At 36.4% G+C, this 20656-nt stretch overlaps 1 protein-coding gene across 2 annotated transcripts in view; it reads right to left on the bottom strand.

Moving 5' to 3' along the window:
- Positions 1–815: 815 nt before the first annotated feature.
- Positions 816–20656, bottom strand: part of ABHD13 (abhydrolase domain containing 13) — a 34516-nt gene continuing 14675 nt past the window's right edge. The window contains exons 3-8 of one of the 2 annotated variants that reach the window (XM_053969702.1): positions 12462–12640; positions 12273–12378; positions 4530–4586; positions 4083–4195; positions 3836–3986; positions 816–2158 (exon numbers count right to left, since the gene is read on the bottom strand). In XM_053969702.1, the coding sequence (XP_053825677.1) occupies positions 2046–2158; positions 3836–3986; positions 4083–4195; positions 4530–4586; positions 12273–12378; positions 12462–12640 (719 nt within the window). In that variant the 3' untranslated portion in view covers positions 816–2045. Of the gene's footprint in view, positions 2159–3835; positions 3987–4082; positions 4196–4529; positions 4587–12272; positions 12379–12461; positions 12875–20656 lie in introns of both variants that reach the window. The other variant, XM_053969707.1, reaches the window with a different exon arrangement.

Raw genomic sequence — 20656 nt, forward strand, 5'->3', positions numbered from 1 at the left:
AGTTAGATTTGCAAGTTTAGCTACCAGGTCTTTAGGAAAGCAACAGTAACAACATAATTTTTTCTGTAATCAGACAACACTAAAAATCAAATTTCTGATGAGAGATTCTGGGCATCATTAATGTACTTCAGTAATAACAGACAACTTGCTGTATGCTAGCAGTTGTTTTACCTATATGCAGCATTACACAACCTTGGTTAAATGGAGGGCTCCTGTATAGGATTTAAAATGCCTTTTTGGCAAATTCAGCACATAAAATATTAAAGATCAAAAAAACAAAAGAAAAAATAAGCAGCTGCAGCTTCAGCTCCACAACACATAAATAAAGACATTTTAAAAAAGGACTTGCAGATATTTTGAAACTGTCATTAAGCCTCATAAAAATCCCAGTGTAAAAATCCAATACACATATGCTTATTGCTGAAATGTCTTCCCAATGCCCAGAGAAGATGAAATAATTATTTTATTAATTTACCATAATTCTGAGCTCCAAATCTCTTTTATTTATTATCTATCACCATGAGAAATCAATCAAATCACAATTCATAAAAACAGACAAGGAAACTGCAATATGCAGAGCACCTTTTCTTTACTAAGTAAGCTTATATAACACAATTCTCAAGTCCTAAAAACTATTTTTCAAATAAAGTACAATTCATTACTTAGGCTTTTACTTTTTATCTATTCCAATAGCTCTTCAATGCTTCTTTAAGAGCAGGGAAAAAATAGAATAGCTCCTTGGATCATACAATATTTAGAATTAATAAAAGGCATAAATATTATCTACTGAACAAAGCAGCCGGACAAAAGAAAAGGAAAAAGGACATCTGTTTATTCTTTCTACAGATCTGGATATTTTTTGTAAAACAGAGTTAAGCATTATATTCAAAGCTGTAGAAAAAGCCTCTGAGCTACAAGTGTATTTTTTAATTGCATGGCTGATCCCAGATCTATTGGATTTTTGTTTTTACTATATTGCATAGAATGGATCATAGCAAGAAGCAAGGGAAATATAAAAAAATATATATGAAGTAGTATATCCATTGGATAAAATGCTCAAAAGAAGATAAAATTCTATTCCCAAATGCCCAAGACCAATGTGTGTATACATATTCTCAAATATATACAGATATGTCTACATACTGTGTGTATATATATATATATATGTATACATACACACACACATCTATATATGACTGCAGAAATTATGGAGCCAGAAATCCAATTCCAACCATGGTATTGTGTCTAATTTCATTGTCCTTCTTCCTGTGCCAGCCTTGTTTACACAGAAGTGTACACGTATACCTTGATGAGAAGCAATGTTTTGAAGATTGAGCTGTTGAAGTGTTTTACGTGTCCTTTTCCCAGCAAAATTAATTCTAATTAGTAAATGCTAATAGATTGTAGTAATTTATTGACTTTTTGTTCACAGGGAAGAAGCAAGACAGTGGCTACAATTCTGTATATTTGTTTTCATTATCCCAGACATTTAGAATTTTTCCTGACCCAGTATCTTTGGGGAAAGGAAAAAAACTCCAAAACTTAGAACCCAACTAACAATTTCATTTTGTGTTGAGGAATCTACTGTTCAATGTTCTCTCCCCACACTTTATATATTAAATACTTTGTTGGTGAAATAATGCAAATCTGAGATGCACTTTTAGATTTCCTTTTCAATTGATAACAATTTGATAGTCTGTGGTCCTGGTCATGCTGCTATTTTTGGTGAACTCCTCCTTTGGTTTACCATATAGATAACAAATTGTTTCAAAGCCAAAACCTCATTGCTTTATAGTTGCTATCTAGAGTCTCCCATTGTCTAAAATAAATTGGCTTTCTGGTAATCACATGGTGGTTATATCACAAGTATGTCTGGTATGTTTCCTGTTTTGGGTTTGCATATTAAAGTGAAGAAAATTCTTAGAAGCCTGTGGTGAACTGGGAGAGGCTGAATTAGCAGCTTTATTACAATTCAGTATTTTTTCTGACAAAGGCATAGGTAGAGAAGAAAATGGCATTAAGCAAAAAAACAGAAATGAAGGGCTTCAGAGGAGTCGTACTGCACCAAAAAAAGTACCGTCTCCATCCAAGGATATTTTAGCCCTTCTTCGTGGTATTGTAAGCTGAAGTTCATCCCCTTCTTCTAATTTTGCAATGCCTGGTAAAAAATTAGGAATATTTTTAAGTTAATATCTCAAATACACTACTTTATAAATGGTTCTCAAAAGTCATAATGTGTCATCTTCCAAATGTAAGCATGGTTTGCTACTTGCGATGAGTGTTTTTATCTTTAGGTACAATCTTAGGTTTGCAGCCTATCCAAAGCTGACACTTAACATCCTCTGTGAAGATGCACTTAATTTCCACACTGCACTCAGCATAGCACAGTTCACTTCAGCAAACACAGCAAAAATTTCTAACAGTGGTGTACCCAGGTTCCTCATGTTACGGTGATGAGACAGTCAAAATCAGCATTAAGTATTACGGGCCCCAGACCACTCTGTTCCCACACTTCTGGAGGAGGTCTTATGAGCTTTACCAACCTAATGAAGTTACCAGACATCAGCTGATCCACTGCAACTGCAGAGCACAAAAGTTTGCTTCCTACCAGCCACACATCAGCTGATATGATAACCAAGAGCATGTCCCCTTTGAGCTGCAGCCACTGAACTGAGAACACATCTAATATCTGCTGTGACACATGCTCAACAGCATGAGAGAGCAGTCAGAACATTTTTTCCAAGTGAAAACAGAACAGTGTGAATTTGGGAAGCAGGAATCGTGAAGTGGCAAGATAGAGATCCTAGTTAGGAAAGGGAAGCAGTAATACAAGGATAAAATCAGAATATAGATGAAATTGAAGGTGGTTATGTTTCCAGAATGTGTGACTGAAGGGGCAAAAAATCAAACAAAATGTTTGGACAGTCTCAATTGCTGGGAAAAAGTATCTAGTTCATTAGTTGGTTAGTTTGAATTTATTTTTATTTGGAAAAAAATCAGCTTCCTTCCACATCCCATTTGTTTAATGTCATTACTTGCTGACAGTCAACTCCATCCCTCAGTGTCACCCACTTTTTCATAAGGTATTGAAAAAAATATTGCTGGAAAATGACCAAAGAGAAAACCTTCAAATCCACCATTAAGGTGGAAAGGCAGACAGTTGAGAGATAATATATGGGGCTTTATAGGCCTTGACACTAATTCCTTAAATGGTACTGCAGGAATATACACATATATTGAGCATTGAGCTGCTGGACTTGCATTAAATATTTTAATTGGTCTTTCTTGTGGTGTTTCTAATTTGTGCAGTCATAAAGACCACCTTATAGGAATTAACTGTTTGTCATCAAACCAAAGACTAAAAGTCCAGTAGCCTTTATAAGGAGTAGAAATATCACAGTAAGGTATGCAAATATTAGATGGCTAAAATCCATACATGACATTACAAAGGAGAATATAGCACTTTAATATTTCTTGGGATGCTAAATGTGGAATTCACCTCCTAAGTTAAACTGAGTTCTTCAGTGAGGACAGTAGGTATTCCTCTTGCCTGCTTCAGGCATCTAACTGAAAGCACCAAAATGTCTAACCACATTACAGAGTCAGTGGAGAGAGCAAAATTGTTCAGATCACCAAGCTAGATGCATAATCTCCAATTGCTGATACTTTATATAAAACTGCATTTTCTGAAAGTATTCTGTAATTTTTCAGTTAGCTAGATCCATGAATGCAGACCCTATTCTTTATTACTGCTACAATACAATTGCCCAGCACTACAGATTCTATTTGATACAGCTTATTTGCAAACAAAGAAAAGGAAAATGTAGATATTTACCAGCAGTATAGCAAGAATTATTTGGATAAGACTGTGGCATATTTTGGATGCAGCGAAACAATGTCACCAAGCTGAGATCATCACCAAACACATGAGCCTTCTTCCTCTGTATTAAGTGTCCCATAGCAAATGTTGTATCTGTATATAAAACCTACAGAAAGAAGAGGTGAAAACTTTAAACTTATTGTATGGAAGCATTAAAAATCCTTACAAAAGTCAGGTGCTGCAGTGAATTGAACTTTCTCACCTGGCCATATATGAAAAAATAACCTGTTTCTTTGATCACTATTTTGTTTCCTTGTTCTTCCAGAGCTGTTCCACGTTTAAAGCTCAGGAGCCAAGGGACAATGCTTGAATCATCTAAAAGACAAAATAATTTTGGGTGATTGGAAAGGTTATTTTCCTCCTTTTCACCTGCTGACAATTAACAAAGATGAATTCTAGATAGAACTTCCAGTTTCACTAGGTGGATTTCCCCACTGAAAACATGATATTTGCAAGAGACCTCCAGATGCAGGGACCTCCTTGTTGTTTTTTGATTTTTTTTTTTTTTTTTGGGGGGGTTTTAAAAAATTATTTATTTTATTTTTAAATTTGCTGTTAAAGCTCAGTTACTGCATTGAAGTTAGGTAACATTTGTTAAAAATGTTATCCCATGGAATAGTTAACTATAAATCATGGCACGTATTCTTACCTTTCTGTTGGATATCACTTTTGCTGTCAGCAATCAGTTGCAAGCAGGCCTGCAGCACTGCAAAGTGAAAGCATTTTGAAATCAAGGAAACATAAATCAGTAATAGAATAAACTTAAGAAACTACTTTAAGAAAAAAAAACAGGACATGGAAGAAATCTCTCAGTCTCACCACTTATTTTCAAACAGAACCTATTGGTTTTAACACAGACTTTACTCAAATGTACAAAATGAAAATTCCTGTTACAACACATACTAGATGACTTTCAGAGATCATGGAGCAAAGTGGGAGGCCTCAGGTAGCAGCACAAGTAACGTTTGTTTTAATATCTGGTCCTAATATAATTGTGTAGCAGTAAGTCAAATAAGCTAGAAATCATTAGGTCAATTAGCCTTGTTAATTTTCTAAGCAAAAGCTTGAAAAAAGCACCAAACCTGCCAACTATGATAGATGGCAGATTTTATAACTATGTTTGCCATATTATTTAGAAAAATTACTTTCTGTTTATAGTTGCTGTAAAATATTAATCATATATACTTTCATAATAAATTCTTGAAGTCCATATATATGTACTTTCAATGTGTTTTCAGATACCTACACTTGATCAACCTATACTAAGAGGCAAAATAGAGAGATGACCCTTAGAAAATTAATGCACACATAACACATAGTATCTGTCAAAATGTGTTGCTCAAAACTGTAGAGATTGGTGACACTAATGAGAAAATAGGTATTTCTCATTAGCAAAAAATACTGCAGAATGTTAAAATATAGATTTGCAAATGAAACAAAGATCTTGTAAAAAAACTTGCTTAGCAAAGTGTCAGGCAACTGGATAAAAGGAAAAAAGAATAGCTGCATTTGCTTGGAGCAGATTTTAATTGAAACATCTGGTTCTCATGCCACTTTGAAGGATGGAAAACGGAGTAGTAATACTTACTGCACATGACAGAGACCAAATGAATTTATAAAGGGTCAAGAGAAGAAAATTCTGCCATGGATTGCTCCATTTTGTTTACCACTTTTCAGACAAGAAGGCTATGGATCAGATTTGGCCACACAGATTTGGCTGTAACGGGGAATGCCATGGATATGTGGGATTCTGTTTCTGCGTCTGTCAGTGGTACCCACATGAGCAACCAAGTGTCCAGTAGCACAAACCTCTTTCTGCACAGCAGGTAGCAAGAGGATTTGGGCAGAAAGCAGTCTCTTTATGTTTCTAAGTCTCCTTTTTAAGGGGTCCCTTTTGAAAACAGCACAAGAGGGCTGGATGCTCACCAGCACACAGCAGTGCCAACTGGCAGCACACAAGGATTCAATTCCAGAATGATCACACAACCTGCAAGCTCTATTCACGGTAATAGGAATGTTGTCATCCAAACTCCTGTGTCCTACACTGAAATGTGTCCTTGAGTCCTATCAATACACATCAACAATGTGCTACAATTTATAGATTTTTCAAACCAAGAATTTAAGGGCATCTGAATTATCTACCTCCTGGTAAGAAATCAAAAAACTCAAGCCAACACAAAATTAAAAAGTTATTATACTTCATACATTTTTCTATCACACTTGTGAGCAAAAGAGTTTTCTGGAAAATAAACTTCTAAATAAAATTAAAATGTGATTTTATGGACACACAAAGCACATCAGACAATTAATTTCAACAGTCATTAATTCTTCTTTGGAACAAAATGCCTTCCTAGTGAATGGAATTTGCTGATCACCTAGTATTTCAGTAACCTAAAACAAAATTTCAATGCCTGCTTTTAAAAGAACTCACTAATGTGGGCACCAGATTTTTCACTAACCAAATGAGAGGATTTGTGATGCTTCCTACTTCAGCTGCATACCAGTGAGCAGTGTCTACAGCAGTGAAAGCTATGGCTCTTTAACTCTTGTTAAACTCACTCTGCAAACTTGGTGGGCACTCTTCAAACAATCCTAATTCTCAGTTTGCAAGTGTGGATTTCTGCCCTGAAATTCTAGTCAGCATTGCTGAGAACTGCTCACAGTAATTAAAATTTGCAAGATCAGTGCAGTTTGAAATCATTTCCATCTTTAAAAAAAAACACACCAACTCTACTTCATTCTACAGACATCAGATCTGCACTTAATCTCTAAAAAAACACCTCTTTTCTTTTTATATATGCAGACAGGAACAAGCCCCACAGAATGTAGTACACTTGCTTTTGGAGAAGATGCATGCAATAGTGTCCTTCATGACAATAAGAACTAGCACAGTGGCCATTTTGCCTAAAACTACAAAAGACAATACCTAAAAATGTGCTTGAAGGATTGAACAACAACGTGCTTCAAAAATATGTTCAGAAGTCAAAGCTGACACATAACTATTTCCAGTATATACAAGTACTTTGACTTCAGTGGAAATACTTACATGCCTAAAATTAAGTAATCCATTGGAAAAAAAAAAATCCAAGTAAACACTACTACTAAGAAGGAGAAGATATGGATATACAAATTACATTTTCTGGGTAAATTAACAGGAATTTTCAGTAAAAAGTAAATGTTGTTAAAAAACACCAGCAATTCTATTCCAAGAAGTACCCTAATCTTAAGTACAATGTGGAGAATGCATCTATTACAAAATACACATTGAATGGTTGCTATTTAATCTCTTTTAGCTCAGTGTAAGTGAAATCTGAGCAACATCTTTGTAGTCTAAAGGATTTTTGATTAATAATGAAAGCAAAATACAGGATTAATACAACACATCTTGAAAATGTGTAAAAATATCTAGACTGAGTGTTACCATGAGATCTATCTGTAAAAAAGTGTATCTAGAACGACAAAGTATGCCCCATCCTCTTGTGACTTTATATAATAGCTTTGCTTTGATGAACATTCTTTTTCCCAGCTTATTTTAATTGCTCTGCTGGCTGTTGGTTGGCAGAAGTTCATTTCAGAGTCTGTCTTATTCCATGAACAGAAGACCCAATTCTGAAGATGTTAGTCAGTACAGATGCCTTTATAAACCACAGCCAGCTCATGAAATGATGTATTCTCTACTGGTTGAGAATGTAGTCACAATTAAAAAAAAACCCTGCTATCTTTTGCTGAAGGACAGCAATCCAGATTTCTGCCTATCTCCATGATTTAAGAATTTATATTGGTACAATAAAATTTTCTCTCACATACAAACTTTGTTATTTTTAAAATTGCATAATAATTTTAGCATTTTGCAATCTCACTTAATGATCCAGCCAAACAAAATCACAAAATTTCAAGTTTAATATTTGTGAGCTCATTTATAAAATTTAAAGTTTTGATATCTGAGATCTGAGACATCTGTGCCCATTTTTGCTGAAATAAAACGGAGGAAAAACCCTAACGTTGAAAAAAAAAACCAAACCAAACCCAGACCTCCTTATATAGGTTCCTTTTTTGTCTAGATCTGTTCTCTGTAGGCTTCCCAAAGCACATTTAAGCACTAGACAATTTAATTTATAAATAACAAGCATTTTCTTGAAGCATTTGCAGTTTTTCTTCCCTTAACTTCTTGGTTTCTCATCACAGGAGATCTTCTAGTTTTTGTTTTGCATTTTTATAAACTGATTTTCATGAACTCTATCACAGCAGAAACCAGGACAACTAGTTAATCTAGTGCTTTTTAATAGAGATGTCTTTATATGGCATTAATTATGGATTCAATCAGTCCCTGCATTAAAATGCCTTGATCATAGTTGCATGTATGACTAAGATCTAACAAACATCTTCAAAGAATTAGCAGCATTATTTCAACCTTCACATAGTTGCCAATAACATGTTATATTTAGAAAAACAAGGGAATTTTTTGTTAGGAATTAAGACTTTTGTTACACAGTATAAAACAGAATGTTGGTTATAAAACTTAGAGCCTATTTGGTGTATTTTTGACTGTACAGTGTTCTGCATAATACACAGTACTGATTTATTCATTCATTCATACAGTGAAAGTCTTCATGTAAAACTGCAGGAATTGCATCAAGTAATTTTCTATCCTTTTTGTATAGAAGGGTCTATTTCCTTTTGAGTTAGACTGTTGTCAGCAGAAACAAATAAGGATAACATATTTTCAAGAAGTAGGCCTTTCTTTTTCCTTTTTAATTTGATTCTAATTTTCATTTCATATTTGACCTCTTCAAACAATAAAATATGAAGTATTGTGACTATTTGGCAAGGAAATTTTATATGTGGCATTTGTTTAAGCTAGTAAAAAAAGTTTACATCTCAATTCAAAGATCACTAAAGTCAAGTACCACTTGTAAAACCTCTTGCTATCCCTCTGTCACAGATATCTAAAGTAACAATATACACAGTCAAAACACTTCCAACCAACAAATGTACCAGTTTTCTAGTACAGCAATTTTATCAAGAGCAATGGCAAAATTCTAATACCATGCTTGGAAGGTAATAGTTACTTCCCATGGACACAACTGCTAATGGAGTAGAACCTCAGAATTGTTAGTAAAAAAAGCAATTGCCAAGTCACGTGCCAGCTTACCCTGCCTCACTGATTTGTGGAATTACATAGAATAGCTCCTCAGCTCCTTCACACATGCAAGGAGTTGGACAACCTCAATACACCAAAGGAAATGTAGCCCATGGGGGCTCCAGTCTGATTTCAGCAGGTCACCTACATTTGCATTTACAGAAGACCTGATTCTCACCTCCTTTGGTCATGGAAATCGGAAACTCACAATAATGATCAGAATGAGACACTGAGAGAGTGTGAAAATGAAACCTGACATTCATACTTTGGCTTAGGCAATGGAACCTAAATCTTGTTCCTAGGCTCAAGTGCACATGCAGCTTAGGAAGAAACACACGATCAATAACTGTGAATAGAATATAGAATTCAGGAGAGGCCTTCTGTTGTGCACCAATTTTCCTCCATAGATTAAATTTGTAAAGAGAAACACAAAAAGTGCATTTGTTGTAAGGTGTCCTGATATGACATTTGCCAGAAGCGTACATTTCAAAATCACCCATTGCATCAAGAATTCTGGTTCTGACTGCTGACTGTGCAGCTTTATTTGGAATTGATGCTTGAAACACTTTTCTTCAACCTACCCAAGCTGGAAATTTTTGCAAGACACAAAATGTGCAGCTACTGATGACTAATAATTTTATGCATAAGCATAGACAAATGTAAACCCCATAAAAAAAGAAACAACATTGTGTTAAATTCACTTTCGTTCAATTGTTCTTTTAATTAAAATGCTTATTTGTGGCCACTTGTATGCATTAAAATGGAAATTCAGTATGTTTAAGAAAGGCTGTGCTGGGTGTGAAAAAAGAATGATGGGGCATCCATTCCTGGAATTTGATGATTAAAGTCTAAAAATCCCGGAACTGAACAATAACTTTATTTATAAACAAAATATTAGTTCTATATTTTACTTCTGCTCTCTGTTGAAACACAGGAGAAGCAGTTAGATACCAGTGATGTTTCCAAATATTAACTTTCTAAGGAATTGATCTATATAAAAGTAAAACGATGGCTCAGCAATTAACTATGAAATCAGACTCTACTTTGAGACCTTGCTGAAGCAAACAAAAGTAGGACAAGAACAGGCACCTCACTCAATACCCTGATTTATTTTTTATTATAATAGAATAAGTGCCACACATCTGCAGGACAGTTTGGAGACTGATGGGATTCTGGTACCCAGATATGAATGTCAAACGATCAAAATGCAGGGCCTGTAATTCTATGTACATGACCAAGTAGTAGACTGGATTCAGCACCATGAACAACACCATGTTCTTCTATTTAACTCACTCTGCTAAAACAAAATTTAACATTGACTAGTAGGTTCATGGCCATCAGTGAAATATGATCTGAGAAAATATAATATGTTACTAAACTCTGAAAAGCTAAATTTTTTGTAATTAGAGCAGGCAGAAAGCTAATTCTAACAGACAAACTTTGATAAAAATGCAATTTACTTTTTTTTCTTTTTTATATACAAAAATATGAGGTTCATGTTACAAAACATTTTTGTAATAGGTCAACTTATGTAGCTTTTCCCTTTAAAATAAATGTTCATATTCTGTGTTTTCTTTCATCCATCCAAAACAACTTTAAAGCCAGCTGTACCTTAAAAAAAAGTTTACAGAAATAAGTAGCTTAATTGAAATTTTATGTTTTACAGGTAAACAGGTATAATTAGAGGTGGCTACATGATGAGAAGAACCAAAAGTCTACTCAGAAGCACAGCTGAGGAGCCCCAAACCCTGCTTGCTTCAAATAGCAATAAGACTAAAGATGAAAGCTATTGTGAAGGAAACTGGATCGCTTGCCGAGTATTGGTTCTCTAACATTCATTTAAAAAAAGACATTTCCTTATTTTTTATGATACTTGCACTTCAGATCACTTGTTTTTATTTGGGAGTTCCTAGGGTGGGGAGGGCAGGGGAGCTCTGTGGTTCCTGTGGAAGGAAACAGGCTACAAGAGATACAATTTAAGCAATCGTGATCTCAGTCCTGTTTGCGAAATCTTTCTTAGCCAAGATCTTGAATCAAAGACTACTAACGAAATAGAAAAAATCTCCTATAAACCTGTGGATTTTAAGAGATGTCCTGAATGAATGTTTGTTTTTTTTGTTTTTTTTTTTTTTTAATATTAGAATTAAGTGGAGTGATTGTACTCTAGAACTTTAATTTCATTTGGCTTACTGAAGCTCAAGTGAAATATATTGCATGTTAGTTGCTCACTGACAAACACATTTTTATTCAAAGCTTCATTTAGTCTTTACCTATAATTTACTCCAACTTCTCTAAATAGTTTAAGATATCAGTTAAAATAATATAAAGATATACAAAAGAAGAGTGAACTGATTTAGCAACCCAGGAATATTTTAGTTACTCAGTGCAATTAGAGTATGTGTGAAAACTAGTATAATAAAATTCTGCATTTCATCTTATAAGGCTGCATTGTGTTTGGAATAAGAAAGAAATGTAGGCATTTTATCCCCAAAGGAAAAAAATATATCCCATTAATTTGTCAACTCTATAATACACATTGGAGGTCGTTTATGGAGCACAGTTTTCAGTGCTCCTTGCAGAACCTTTTAAAAAGGAGAACTATGACAAAAAATAATCTTACTGGATTGGCATTCTTTTATTAATTTTACTATTTATTGATAGATTGTTTTAATGTAGAAATTATGCTAAACTTCTCAATTCCTTGTAGTCTGCCTCTTTTGTCAGGTACAAGCCAGCCTTTCTTCTTGAAAGCTCCTATTTCCCTAAAGTTCTCATTACTTCTCTCTTTTAGTGTGAGCATGTTTCCCAGAAAAGTGAATTGGCATTTTTATTAATAGATTTGCCTCCCTACTTTGATCAGAGAGAATTGAACAGTTAAATAACTGAATGATTTGAAGTTGCCTTTCTCAACTCTAACACATTATGCAGATTTGGCATCTAGCATTCAAAGTTTAACCTGCAGATAGCATAAATATCTGGTACCTTAAACAGTTAGTCCCTACTCATGGCAGGGTGGTTGGACTACATGGCCTTTAAAGATCCCTTCAAAACCAAAACATTCTGTGATTTAATATTCTGTCTTTTAAGAGAATATGCCTATGGTTAACACCATTCATCCACCAATAAATTTGAAAACCAGAACAGGAGCATGGATCAATGGATAGGAGAAAGAAAACACAAACACTACTCCTGCTTTTCTCTAGACAGTATCCAACAGCAGCATCCCAACCCACTTCATCAGCTGGTATTTACCTTTTTCTTCTGTGTTGACAACAGACCGCCTGCCCCTGTTTCTACTCCCGTTCCAGATTTCCTTTTGGAAGCTCTCGGCTGTGCCAGTACCAGCAAGCCTGCTCTCCTAACAAGGAGAAGCAACAGTCAGTGAGAGCAGCCCCACATTTGTCCATGCCCTGCAAGTCAAAACCAACTCCTCCAGCTTACCTGCCTGGAGCCAGCTGCAGACACTTGCAGGAAGGAAGAAACAGGGGTACCTGCTTTATTTTCAGCAGGGGACACGAGTGGTTGGTCTAGTGGAGACCTTGCCTGGATGCTGTGGATGAGCTCGCTGCGCAGAGCTTCTAGTTCTGTTTTCAGGATGATAACATGGTAAAGAGACACTGCTGCAAGACAAGAGGACAGGAGCATTGCAAGCCACAGGAATGTGACAGGAAAAAGTCCCGTGGTGCCTGAAACAGCACCGGGGGGGGCAGAGGGAGAGGAGGCGGTATCCTTCTGTTGGATGACGTGCACACAGTCCACGGATTTCATCGCTGCTCTTTCCTTACTAAAGGCAGAGGGAGAGTTCAGCTGTCCCCTTCCGAGGTGCAATCCATGTTACCAGTTGCTCTCTGAAACTAAGGGCATCCAGAATAAGTGAACAAAACGCCCAGATCATTTCCTGTCATATGAAGCTGTTGATAGCACCATTAGACTTAATGTACAGAGTGAACATCTAAGATTCTGTCTTCCCTTTGTTTCCACCTCTCTGTGCTGCATTTTGGAAACTAATACTTTCTCACACGCTACCTTCCTCCTTTCACTTTCCACTAGTAATTCATGTGGCAGCTTGCTATAGCTGTTTCCCATAATCTTTAAATTTAGGCACAGCCAGTACCACTGGTGATTTGGAGCCTTATCTAGAAGTGCAGAAACCATGTAAAATTTCCTGGCAGCAACCATGTAAAGTTTCCTGGCAGCATTTCATCCAGTGGTACTTAAAGGACATACACGTATGACAGGCATGTGCCTCTGTGTGTGTGAAGGCATATAGATGTACTCTATATATACATGATATCATTTATATTCAGGTGTTTATATTCATATCTAAAGTGCCAATATGCCTACAGAGGAGACAAATTATTCAAAATAATTTTTTTGTCCTTTTCTAAAAACAATAGTGAAAAACATTCCCAGGTATGAGTCACAAATTACAGGTTTCTCAGTTGTATGAAGATGCAAATTCTGCAGTTCAGTTCATTAAACTAACTTGAAAAGGGATGACATTTTATTAAACTTTTCTAATAAATACAGTCTCTCTAAAGAATTCAAGAACCTGCATTAATGCAAAAGGGAACACGAAGAAGCACAAAGAGGAAATTCAGTGGGGTAGAACTAGAAGAGGTGAAAACTAGGGGATGGAAAAGAATGAGAGAGGGGGAAATATGAACAAGATGAAAGGGCAAATATTAATTCAGAGAATTTAAAATTAAAGACAACCCAAAACTTTAAACATGCATGCTGACAATACTCAGGTGAATCCTGAGTGTTTGGTTTAAGTTAAAATTTTAAGATTTTATAAGTCTTTTCATCTTAAAACTCTGTATTAGGAATTTCTTTCTTCTCTGGAACAACAGGGCTACCTAGACATCCCACATATGTTCATGAGATTTTTTTACTATCTTCTTACAAAAAATTCAACTTTTACCCCTATGTTAAAAGTTCCAGTGGTTTGGGACAGAAGAAAAAAGATAAAAAGTATCACAATTATGGCTAAAATCAACAGGTCAACCCCTCTTTACCATGCAAGTAAACTTTATCTTTGCAAAGAGAAATCTTTTACAGGTCAGTTCAAACAGGATTTTTTGTAAAAAGTCCTGATGACAGCACCTACCAGAATAGCTCAGATCAAGTTAATTCTGTTGGGAAGGAGAAGGAAGAAGGAGCAACAATAGAGTAACAATTTCTGTAGCCTCTCCCTCTCCTGTTTCTTAAGGCTACAAGAAATTTAGTGTGATTATAAGCTTCATCTTCCATTGTGATGCAAGGCACTCTTTTCTTTATTTTGCCACTTCTAGCAACCACACACATCCTACACAGATAAGTAAATCTGTTCCTAAATGCAAAGGGAAAAAAATATATCCTGTATCTTGCACCTAGAAGTCACATATATACTGTGATAAATTATATAGAAATCAGTGTGGGGTGGAAAAAATAGAATACTATATCATTTCTGTTTCTATTTTAAAGGCTAAGTTAAACTGTAAATGGGGCTACATTTTGAAGTAAATGTAATATGAACTAATATAATGGGTTTTTTTTAACAGAATAAGCAATTATTGGTACTAAGCAGACATGCCTTCAAGTATCCCTAGACATCAGAACATTACCAGCCTAGTACTGACAGTTCCAAAAATAAAAAATAATGTGGAAAAGTTGGAAAAGAAGTGCTATTTTAGAAAATGAAACCGAGTGAGAACAAGAAAGTTATAACTAGCTATCCAGGAATACCAAGAAACTATTGGACAGTGAGGTCTCTGCAGTCATTAATGTATCAGAAAATAACAGACTGGTATATAAATAGCAGTGCTCTAGCCACTTCTAGAGAAAATAGGCTGTTCCCAGCCTCCACACCCTCTTTAAATAGGGTCATTATTTGGGCTGACAAAGTAATTGTAATGACATAGAGGACTTCCGTAAGATACCCGGCTCCATCTTGCTTATAATTCTGATCAATGACAATTTCAAAGGGGAGATGAGGAAAATCTCATCTCCCACACATGAGAAATTGTTAAATTCAACAGGCATTTGTAGCTAAGCATTAAAGGGATTCCTTTGTTGGCAAGCTTGTGTTGTTCTGTAGATTTATAAGCAGTTATGTGGATTGAAAGAAAATGTAAGTTCAGACAACTTCTGTGGTGACAAAAATGATGGAACAATAACTAATGACAATAAGAGGTCAATCATGAAAACCAGTATGAATTACCTAGAAATAAGCTTAGCTGAACAACTTCCACTATAATCAGATGGAGCTTTAGTTAATTGCAGATTGCTAATTGCATCAAAGCAAATCACAAAAATTACGTCAAAAAGCCCCCCAAAAATCACCAAACCCAAAAAAGCTCCCAAACCAAACAACAACTCCATGATAGTTGCAGAGCCTAGAACTTAGAGTCAGTGTCTCAATGCTTGCCACTGTCTTGTCATAACATACTCTCCTTATGATTCCTCTCGTTAGCAGAGCTGCAAAGCGGTCCTTAGCCAGCTTAAAGCAAAATCAGTATGATTAGCACATGCTGCTTCTGCTGTGTTTTAAACTAAGGTGCGACTAAAGAGCACTAAGGAGTACTCAGATCAGCCTCCCATAAGCAGATATGGGAAGGTGATGGCTTCAGCTGATCATAAGCTCTCAGTGGAATATTCTTGTTGAAATAGAGGTATACTATTTGGATATATATGCTGCGGGGAAATAGCATCATGCTTTTATATTGACAAAACCTATTTGCTTGTAGCTAAGTCTGACAAAACTGAACTGTGAAAAAGGTCAAAAATCCAGAATGAATATAATACACCTGAGGAACTAATCTCAGAAATGGTGTTCAGGTTTTGGGTAGCAGCCTGCTTCTACTGGACAGCTTTCCTGAAAATACTTTTGCAAACTTTTGTACCACATCAACAATTTTGGTCTCAAGAAACACATGCAGTCAGCAAACCTTAGGGGCTGCCTCAAGACCAGTTCAAAGCAGCATTTTCCAAACTATTGCTACAAAAGAAAATGTCATTGCATTAAACTGCAGAAACCTAGTCCTGGCCATTTAACTCTGCAAACAAACAAGATTAAAAACTTATAATAAAGGCATTCTGAAAACATGGTCATAATTTGCATGCACCATACATGATCTGTGCATATATACCATAATGTCTCCTTAACCCAAAGTATGAGCTCTGTTGAACACTCAGATTAACTGACTAAAAAACCTCTTTAATTTAGCCAAGGAAAACTATTAAGAAATGCCTTGGCTAGTCTAAGAATTCTAGTTAACCAAGTCCTTTACTTCCAGGAAAAAGAGCAAAAATTTAGGTAAAATTCAAAATAATAAATAAATGAAAATCGAATTCCAACATTACCACTGAAGATGCTTAAAGGTGAGAATGTTTCACTACAAGACAGGAAAATGGGTTCCTGAACCCATTATTAAGGGTTCCTGAGCCCAAAATTAAGGCTGTTTAGAACTTCCAAGATGTTACAGCAGAAACAAGCCCTGTAATTTTATGCAGGTAATTAACTTTTTTTTTTTTAATTTCCATTATGCAGAGGTTCAGATTAAATTATAAAGATGGATCCTACTAATCTGAAAATTTATAAAAGATCAACATTACATCTGGTGGGGAACCAAGGCAGAGATAGCAACCAATCATACAGGAAATTTGTGGTTTAACCAGAAACTGAATTCTTGATTTCCTGAAATCCATTTATGTACTTTAACCACAAAAGCATCTTCTTTGTGGGAGAGGAAAAACCCATAACGAAGTTCAATATACAAAAGAGAAGCAGTTGATATGACTGTGAAGGCTTGCGTAAAAACCCAATTTACTGAAGAAACATGAAAGTTTACTTAAAAACAAATGTTCTGTTTTTCAAAAGGAGGTTGTACAGATGCTACAACCCAGAGATCCAGGCAAATGTGTCAAAGGCCACACTAAAAGTATGCCTCCAGTGGCAAGGGTCCAGCTTCACATACTTCTGAAGCAGCCGCAAAATGGTCCCTGTGGTTATTACAAGAAAGAGACCACGATATCTCGCCTTACCACACAAGACAGTGCAGAACACAGAAAAGGCCAAGGTTCCATTCTGAAATTTTCCATTTAATTTCAAGTCCTTTCTGAAGATGGACAAAACTGAAGATGGACTATTTTGGGGGAGATCAGAATAAATCCTGTATTATAGTTTTCTGCTAATGAAGAGATCTGCATTAAGAGTATTCACAGATACCCCTCTGAAACAGTATACATTCCCTGCAAGAATGCTTAATTAGTTCTTTCAGCCATTAACTACAACTTACACAGTAGCAAATCCAGGCAAGGTCTGACTCACAAATGCATCCCAAAAGTACTCTATTTCTGGATACCCCACTCCTATGGTTGTATATCTTATTAACTTCTAGGAAGTGTTGAATACCTTGTAAGCAAAGGATGTATTATACAAACAGTTTAAGCCTTTTTTTGATAAATTATCTTGTTAAAAGGAAAACAAAAAATTCTATGAGATTTTTCTGAGATGAAAAGGGTAATATTTTCTCTTTTCCTCAACATTTCAAAATTGCCGAGGATAACACAAATGTCTCTGCACATTTTAGGTATGCCATCCTTGTTTCATTCCTTGCAATATATTACTTCTCTAGATATCTAGACAATTTGGGTCCAAATGAGTACTACACAAAGTAAACCTACATCTGACTTGCATCCACTGTCATTTTTTACGTGGTTATTACAGTGCTTTCAAAGAGAAGAGGAACTGACACAGAAAGGAAAAACAATTATTATAGGTGTCTTTCAAAGTATGCAGCAGAACCACCTAGAAAATAATTTTCAAAACATGTAAAATATAAAAAGACAACCCAGGATTTATATACTACAGCAACTTAATGCCAGCCTCCTCCCCTTCCCCTTCCCCCCCCCCCCCTCCAACCCCCCCCTCCCCCCCCATGATGTTACAGCAATTGCTTCTTACTGCCCAGGGAAAAAGGAGCTCTGTCATATAGCTGAAGCCCACTCCTCTTACAGTCTCACTGGCTTTGCTATCCAGCAACATGGAGAACTGCATTTCTCCACCTCTTTGACACTATGCAATAGTTTTTGCACAGATGGGCTAAAAATGCTTTTGTATGATAACAAGATAAACACTGAGCTATGGCTCTTCATGTGGGAGTGGCTGCTCTGCTGCTGCTACAGTCTGAAGACCTTCAGTAGAGGGCACAGGACAAGGATTCAAGTATTTCAAAATTTCCTTGTAGCTGTATTTGCTACACTGTCCCTGAGTCCTAGAGGACAGACAGGAAAGGGTTCTCTGCCTGACCTTTCCCTTTGAATTTCTGTAAATAGTTAGCCCACACTAGACGTTAAGTGTAATTCAAACCAGCTGTAGAACTTCCTTTCTTTCTGTTCTCAAGCAGCACAATCGCTTCCTTAGTTACTCGTCAAACTAGCAGCAACACCTCTCTGAACTTGGTATGTGAACATACATTTCAGTCAGCCACCTTGCAGATTTGCATTATTCAGCTCATTGCTTCACAGTATTAAATATGTATCTCCAGCTGGGAGTGAAACCATGTTCTTTAATACAGTAAAACCAAGTCTGCTCCTAAGCTGCATTGCCTTTCAGAGAAAGAAAAACTGCTGTTTTTCCCAGACATACAAGAGTTATTCTGCCCTCATCCAAGCTGAAGCATAACAAATTAATCACACTGATGTTTTCAAAACAAATCCAGAAAATAATCAGTGTATCTTCCTATCTACTTACAGAGACAGAACTCAGTACAAAATCTAAAATGAAGACCCTGAATAGGGTCCAACAAGAGATTTAAAGCTCAGGCATGTTCAATATCTTTGGAGAAAATAATTTTTGCTAAGCCAATGGTTCAGCATTTTCTCAAAACCTTACTTGTCTGTACTTGATCTTTTGAACAGACGGAAAGCCCTTGGTCTAGGTTTCATTGCAGAGTCATAGAATGACCAGGGTTGGAAGGGACTTTAAAGATTGTCTTGTTCCAACAACTCTCTTGTGGCCAGGGACATCCTCCACTAGATCAAGTTGCTGAGACCTTCATCCAGCCTGGCCTGGAACACTTCAAGGGAGTGTTCCACAACTTCTTGGTTACAGTGTACCTGTTACAGTGCCTCACCACCTTCACAGCAAAGAACTCCCTCCAAATATCTAATCTATACCTACTCTCTCAAGTTTAAGCCTTTCCCTCTTGTTCTGTCACTACATGACCTTGTAAAAAGCTTCTCCATCTATCTTGTAGCCTCCCTAAGGTACTGTAAAACTGCAATTAGGTCACCCCAAAACCTTTTCTTTTCCAGGCTGGACAAGCCCTATTCTCTTAGCTTTTTCTCATCACCGAGGTGCTCCATCCCTCTAATCAGATTGGTGGCCCTCCTCTAGACTCCCTCCAACAGCTCAGTGTCCTTCCTGTGCTGAAGAATCAAGACCTGGATGCAGCACTGCAGTGAGGTCTCACCAGAGCAGAGCAGAGGGACAGAATCCTTTCCTTTGCCCTGCTGCCCACGCTGCTTTGGATGCAGCCCAGGGCACGTATGGCTTTCTAGACTGTGAGTGCTCATTACTGGGTCATGTCCAGCCTCTCATCCACCAGCAGCCCCAAGTCCTCAGCAGGGCTGCTCCAATTTTAGTTTCAATGTTCATATGCCCTCATGAATGTTTACTATGATTTAATCGGTACTCGCAAATTCAGAGAAAAATTCAGGTGTTTTGCCTGATATGAAGGCCTACACTCACCTACTAAGCAAATGAATATAACATCATGAGACATTCCAAGACACAGTTTGTATTGCACTTGGTAGCCCAGGTGCTTATCAATTTTCAAGTAAGAAAAAGCAAATGCAAGACTTGTGTTGTCCAGAACACTACTGTGGAAGCAAGTTTTAGTGACATAGTTCATAAGACAGCAACTTGCTTCTCATTCAGGGTACTATTCACATGAAGTACCCAAATCTGGAGTTGTTCCTGTACTGTCATTTCTTCCTTTACAAAAATTAGAATTTTTTTTTCATTCCAAATCAATAGGTATCTTGAACGGAGTGTCCAAATGTACCACACCTACACCCCCCACCCACAGCCCCGTTTCCTAGGTACCGGGTTAAAAATGAACTATAAGCCTTGCAGTAATTCAGGAGAGGACATAAATTTTGCAGCTTCAGAACAGACATCAGTAAGCCCTTATTTTCTGGGTATTTCATATTAACCATGCTGAATGGGAGCAGAGGTGATATAAGCTTAGTAATGCACTGTAAACTCTGTTAGAAAGTAGAAATTACTTCAGACCGAGTATCCCACTCCAACTGTATGAATTAACTATAATTCTGAGTGGCATTATAGGATTTAAAATTGACATTTAAAATATTGCCAGCATAGGTGGTAAAACTAGTCAGAAACATTTCAAAATACTTCCTAATGGACATAATAGTTAGACCATCTCTCAGACCCCCAGACAACAGAGGAATTTTGAAATGCAAAATGTGTTAGAAAGTGATGCCACCACATATCAGTTTTACTTACTAACACTTCCTGAAAGTGAGGATACATGACAAAGCTTAGAAATATATTTGTAATATGCTTTTCCCCCTGATGTAATAGCTTTCCACAGAGGCCACATCTAACAATGTCTATCCATGTGCTC

This window comes from Vidua macroura, chromosome 2 (assembly GCF_024509145.1).
Source record: "Vidua macroura isolate BioBank_ID:100142 chromosome 2, ASM2450914v1, whole genome shotgun sequence".
Lineage (NCBI taxonomy): Eukaryota > Metazoa > Chordata > Aves > Passeriformes > Viduidae > Vidua > Vidua macroura.